Here is a 6,782-nt window from a genome sequence, read left to right on the forward strand (position 1 = left end):
ATATGATTCTACTGGAAACGTACTTAGTAGTAAACCCAGAAGAATTGTGATAAAAGTTGATTTGTTTTGGTAAGAGTCATGCAGAAGCAATGGACGGTTGAATTGACGTCGTTCCTACCGGGGTGTCGTGTACGTCAACAACAGACGGATTTAAAGTGCAGTTCAATGTTTTCAAAGATTTCATCTAAAAATGTTAATTTTTGACGCATGCCTTACAGACTAAGTTCTCAAAGTCCCTTATCTTCAGGTTCCAACTCGCCGAAAAATGTCGGTCTCGGTGATATTAGATTGTGCATCATAGGAGCATTGTATTGTTCTCGGTTCCTGTTTCAGGAATTTCAAGAATGACTTCATCGTAGCTGGAACATTGTTCAATGTTGGGCGTACTATTCCACATTGCGGAAACAGGAATCCGTTTGCTTTAATCATTGAAGCCAACTCTTCCAACCCAGCAGGAGTGATATTCCAATCCAATGTTGACTTAGTAGAGCAAGGATTCAACGCCAGTTATTTTGCTGTAGACAAGACTCCAAAGATTTGTAAGTACCTTGAATAATTAAGTAAAGTTATCTCTAAAGAATTATCAGATAGTTGTGAAAATTAATATATATATATATATATATATATATATATATATATATATATATATATATATATATATAGTTCGTGGCAAGTCTGACCCGGCGTTTCTTCTCACCAAAAGTCTCTTCAGAGACCTTTTAGATTTCAAACAGCAAACTCGTGGAACATCGCTCTCAAAGTCCCGTTCGCAAATTTAAGATATTAGCAATCTCGCTTTCTGTCGCAGAAAGATTCCCAACCGTACGCTTACAAGTTTATCCACTGTTATTTTATACAATAATAAAAGCTATCAAATAGCCAACGGTAACAGTACCACAATTCAATGGTCTTTTATAAGTCATCTGAAGAGTTCTTTTGGCTGTGTAGATTTAGTTACTAAAACCACAATTCTATTTGAGCTACGTACACTTCACAATTAGCCAGTTCAATGACATGTCCACTCTTCGAATTCGGTTTGATCATGAGTTGTTAAGAAGTCAAGATATCAATAAAGTATTCTAAACAATAACCAGGATGATGAAATCAATAAATTCTTCTTCTAATTTGGTTCTCGGAAATGCTTTGGGCACAATAATTTTTTCACTTATTTATCATCACTAACCATATACATAACCTATAAATAACACTTTAATGGACCTTTCCCGCATTCCACTTCAGTGCGTACGAACAATAGTACCAGAGCGAGGTTGGGGTGGACATTTTCATACATTTGCTGTATTTTTGTCCACCCTGACCTCGACTCGATGCAATTATTTTGCAAGTATCTCACAAATCGGAGTGCAATATTTACCTATTCTCTTAGGAATTGTGATGGCAAACTAGCTGTTCTACTCCCCCGCACCAATTTTCTAAAAAAAAACAGTTTCAGCTATAGTGGTGCGGTGCTGTGGAACAGCTTACCTACCAATCTACGGCAAGCACAAACTCTTGCTTGTTTTAAATTCAGCTGCAGGGGTTTCCTTTTTCATAATAAATAAGTTTATTAATCACACGGCATTCATGGAAAGCAGGCACTTCGTTATTGTTTTTATTTTTGTTGTTATTAGATTTAATTAGTAGTAGATTAGTATCTTAACAATGTAATTAATGCAATTTTAGAATTTACTTTAAGTCCTGATGTTTTACCCGTGTATAAATAAATTTAAATAAATATATATAAATAAATAAATTGTTTGTTGGAATGCGGGAAAGGTCTATTACGCAGAAAAAATAATTAACAAATGGCGAGGAAACCTAATTCACTACCCAGACAAGCACATTTTTCGAAACCTGCTTTCGTTCCAATGCTTGCCTCCTCTACGAGACCGCATGACTAAGAAGCGTTATGAAATGAAAACCACTAAAGTTTACGCTGTGAATAAGGTTTATAGGAAGAATTTAATGATTAATTTATTTTATTTTTGTAAATTCTAGCTGTCAGTATTGTCGATGGAAGTATCACCGGCCACGAGGTCACGTTAACATTGCTCCCCTCTGCTGGTGTCAATCAGATTGAGAACTACATCGTGCTTTACAAGCCCGCGTTGAATGGAAAGCGGGAATGGAAATTCAAAAGAACTGAAAATACACAAATCACACTACGATCACTGAAGGGACTGACTAAATACAAAGTAATGGTACTGGGATATACGTCAAACAAAGACACTTATGGAAGTCAAGAAATTACCTTTGAAACCTTAGAAGGTATGCAACACGTTGAAAGAGCTTTACCTTAAAAAAAAAAAAAAAAACTCAGGGGTGGGGGTAAAATACATCCTTGTTTTCGCTGAGAAGGAAATGAGGTTAATCTTCTTAGAACGGCATAATAGCTTAAAACTCATATTGATACTGATACTGATACTTTATACTGGAGCAACCGGGCTTGTTACGCCCCCAGCTTAAACAGCTAATAAGTCGAGTTAAAGAAAGTATAAAATCTAACAAAAAGAAATTTTATGTGTACATGTACTCCAGTTTTGTTTGATGTAATAACTTATTTATTTACTTTTCCTTTAGCAACAGCGCCAGAAACGACCACTCCGTCAATAACTACTCCAACGCCAGGTTAGCATACATGTGTAAAGGAGAATAAATTTGATATTAAAGATGGAACGGAACACCCATTCCTGTCCAGGTCCAGTCATGCCCCAAAGAGACACGGCTGAGTTATAGCCAGTGGCTCAGTGATACTGTTTTGTAAACACAACCTGGCCGGTGTTAGAAAAAACTGACCTTAAGTTACTATCAACAGAAATACTTGAGGTAAAGTTAGATTCACTTGATATATATCCCGCAGAAATAAGATAGAGACCAACATTTTTATACTATCGAGCGCTATCCCGGTGGAAAGGCTATAACTTTGTACGTTCTCATTTACACGGTGGGAGATTTCCAGAGGGGACCGTCTGTCGTGCTCTTTTGTTGTTAATTTGGGTAGGAAAAAAAGTTAAAAGTTTGGGAAAATTCTAAATGCGTAACTACTACTGCTACCGACTTTGTTTGTTTGTTTGTTTTTTAGTGATAGCTTTGCTTTAACTGTCGTAGAGAAGGTGTTAATGTATTGGGAAGGAATTCAACTTTATTGATAGATGATGTTTCCTTAGAACCCATTACCCTGATGTACCCATATGGAGACGCCGCCGGGGATTCTGTTATTGCATTCGACATCAACGGAAAGAAGTGTTTTAGGATAAATATCCCTGATGGGGGAATGGCATTCTTTGGTAAACGACACAGGAAACTCCATGTAAGTCTTCTAGCTCGTTCAACCACAAATAGCCCCCACTATTATTTTTTACGATAACTGCAGAAATTCTCGCACGATCATTGGCTGCGTTTTATTGTCAGTACTCGGACAGACACATGATGACTTATGATCACTTGTCACCTTCAAGCTAGAAAATGAATATCAAGTGGGAGAAAATGAACAGATGCTATCAGACATACGCAAACGATGATTTACTTAGGCTACTAGTCCACCCACAAAATTGTGGTGTAAATAAAGTACATATATGGATTATCAAATCAGATAAATTTACATCATTTTACTACAATTGTTTCATCCTAAAGGTTTGTGGCAATGGCGTAGTCCAATTTGAAAGTGAACGTTTCAACCGATGGCCTTACAAATTTGGTCAAAGATACTGGCTGAGATACGATCCAATTCTGGCACCCTATTGGAGCAACATAGACCTCGTAAACTCGTTTGTCACTGGACCCTCAAAGGTATTTTATCAGATATACTCCGACTCCATTCCAGGCGCAAACACAACGTTAAGTATGGCGACAGAAGACGTCAAGAAGCTTCTTTCGAGACCTCTTCCAACGAATTTTAGCGCATCTTGGGTTCTTGTTGTTACCTGGGAAAATCTCCGTCCTCGGGAATATACAGCAGCTTCACAAAATTTGGTGAGATGATGGATTGTTTTTATACAAATATCCTACATATCTTAAAAGCTTAAAATGAAGGCGGATCTTATTCTAACTGAAGATCTTATTGAGTTCCATATTTTGTTTTCATTTCTCAAAAGTTGTACCAAATAGACGAGACATACTTCATTTTTGTGTATTGTCAATGGATGTTTGTCTCTCCATTCCAGCTAAACACGTTTCAGGCGGTCATTATTACCGACGGAGTTTACGCCTTTGTCATGTTTAACTACCCTAAAGATGGCATACAGTGGTCCGCCCCAACTAGTGTGTAAGTACCGTGGCCACCTTTAATTACCATTACAAATTCCAAACGTTTTGTGTTATCCTTGATTTACCCGCATTCTCATTTCTTTATCTCGTTTCCGTACTGTTTGCATTTCTTCATTCTTGGATAACTTTCTTCTAACCCAGGTCCAATTATATACACTACACCAACTACAGAGGTCTTCCTGTCATGGGATGGAATGCTGGAGACGACACTGGGAACTTGTTTAACTATAAAAGGTTGGTAGGTTCGTTTCCAATGATGGGCTTTTATGAAAAATTCTGATAATGTTCACGGTTCTCTAATTACTCAACTTACAGATCAGAAACAGTTGGGATGGAAAGCATCGACAGTCTTCCGGGAAACACAGCTATCACTGGAAAGTGGTTCTTCAGACTTGAGAATTCAAAAGGAGAACAAGACGCCATTCAGAAGTGCCTTCGCTGGTTTAACAATCAGCCAGATCCTGCGTTGTACAGGGATGCTGTCGAGCCATGTCCTTGCACTCTGAGGCAAGCTTTCTTCGACGAACGATTTCAGTGGACCGCACCAGAAGTACGTTTCACCTACTGTGTGTATACTAGGTTTCCCTCTGCAGCCAACAGAGGCCGACAGTGCTGTTACCACACCGGGTTTGACGACCGGTTTGGTGCTCTGATCGTTGGCTACCCGAATGGAGGAGTTATTCACCGGTATCATAAGCTGGCTTCGAGATCACTTGCACTAAAACATCAATTCAGTGACGTCTTGGGCTTTAAATATTGCTGCGTACAGTCCAAACTATGTCAACGATTTTATAGAAAGCGACCATCAGAAGGATGCGAGAACTACCTTCCCCCAGTGTGGAGTAAGTTGTTGTTGTTGTTCTTTTTTTTCAGTGAACTGCTGGGCTAAATAATGTTTATAAAATATGAATCAAAAGGGCAAACTGCGACTGTGGGAAGATGCAATAGTAAGAGCTCTTCGAGCGTCATGAGGCCAAAATTTGAAGAACACTTAATTACTCGAACAGGTAAAACCATAAACAATTGACATCTTTTTTTGTGTGTGCATTTGTTTGCGGATGACTGCACAATGAGTGCTCTTGGGTCGAAAAAAAAAACAGACAAGCGTATTTACACCATAAAAATGATGAAATTGATGAATAAATAAGTAAAAACAAGTATCCTCCTGCTTGTGGGGAGAGGCCTTATTAGACAATAATAAGGGAAAAAAAATGCACAAAAAATGTTAATTAAGTGTTCATGGTTATATTGCCTTCACTGAAAGTATTTGCCTCCTTTGTACAAAAAAGAATTATATAGCCTAGGTTAAATAAATAAAATGGAAGTGTTTTTCAAAACTCGCCGGGCCTTGGTAGCCTGTGTGTAGACGTCTACCCTTTCATTTCACACGGAGGCAGCTGAGTAGACGTCCTGCACGCTGGCCAACCCTTGGGGAGCCGTCACTAATGGTCAAATGTTTGTCATCTTGGAACTTGTACTAGTTCTGGAAACACTATCGGTGAAATGGTTATATTTGAAGTGACAGGTGTATGTTATTTTCCATAGGCTGGTTATGGGGTGATCCTCATTTCGTCACCCTAGATGGCGGAAACTACACCTTCAATGGCCTTGGAGAGTATACAATGGTCAACGCCAAAAATGGTCACTTTGAGCTACAAGCACGAACAAAACTTGCCAAAGGAGGAGGAACGGCAACTGTTTTTGTTGCAGCAGTAGCGAAAGAAGTGAACACAAGCGCTGTGCAGGTGGCTCTGAAGGACGGAGGTTTGTGTCGATGCACCATGTATAGGGTGTGATTAATTTATAGATTGATTAGGTTATTAATTAGTCAATTATATAGCTCCAGCGAAATCCAATATTGCCAACAGACCTATTTTTTATTAATTTTTGCAAACTGTCCAAATTTAAAATAAATTGGATAGTTTTTGCTCGAACGTTTAGTTAGCTTTGAACAAACTGTTCAATTTGAGAAAAATCTGGATACTTTCCATCAACCAATGAAATGTCAAGATAAATAAAAGAACCGAGTATTGGCCAATCCGGTTGCTGCTATTATCGCTTCCATCAAACGTCACCGAGCGATTGTAGCTCGCTAAGTTTTCTTATGCTTTGATAATGGCGGAATTTCCCGACTTTTCTCTCCACCTTTTTGACGTCTAAACTTTCAAATGGAGTCTTCAGCTAGGTTTCCAGAGATAGATGCCACTGATTTACTCGAGATGAGGGAGAATAATCAGAACAAGAACACTCAAAGAAGCAAAAAACCTATGTTAAAGTGTTTGACCTGTGACGTGCTGAGCAAAGCGAAGTGAGAAATGCTGTACTTTAGACGATAAAATATTTGCCTTGTTCATCTGTTTTTGGATCCTATATAATTAATAGGTAATAGGACTAAATGCTTGTCCAATTTGGAAATAATTGGATTCAAAAAATTCCTCGGACTGCCAAATTGGACTCGGCCTATGGCCTCGTCCAATTTTGGCTGTCCTCAGAATTTTTTTCATCGAGTTATTTCCAAA

General features: G+C 38.4%; 1 protein-coding gene across 5 annotated transcripts in view; it reads left to right on the forward strand.

The window, feature by feature from the left end:
• Nucleotides 1-6,782, forward strand: part of LOC145484697 (uncharacterized) — a 63,161-nt gene that overhangs the window by 41,492 nt on the left and 14,887 nt on the right. For all 5 annotated transcript variants that reach the window (XR_014049059.1, XM_081463308.1, XM_081463307.1 and 2 more), the window contains exons 25-33: nt 334-539; nt 1,996-2,265; nt 2,578-2,625; nt 3,165-3,307; nt 3,631-3,969; nt 4,161-4,261; nt 4,405-4,497; nt 4,579-5,105; nt 5,809-6,027. Coding sequence is in view for 4 of the 5 variants with exons in the window: in XM_081463308.1 (XP_081319434.1) it covers nt 334-539; nt 1,996-2,265; nt 2,578-2,625; nt 3,165-3,307; nt 3,631-3,969; nt 4,161-4,261; nt 4,405-4,497; nt 4,579-5,105; nt 5,809-6,027 (1,946 nt within the window). In the remaining variant the exon portion in view is untranslated. The remainder of the gene's footprint in view (nt 1-333; nt 540-1,995; nt 2,266-2,577; nt 2,626-3,164; nt 3,308-3,630; nt 3,970-4,160; nt 4,262-4,404; nt 4,498-4,578; nt 5,106-5,808; nt 6,028-6,782) is intronic.

The sequence above is a fragment of the Orbicella franksi genome, chromosome 4 (assembly GCF_964199315.1).
Source record: "Orbicella franksi chromosome 4, jaOrbFran1.1, whole genome shotgun sequence".
Classification (NCBI taxonomy): Eukaryota; Metazoa; Cnidaria; class Anthozoa; order Scleractinia; family Merulinidae; genus Orbicella; species Orbicella franksi.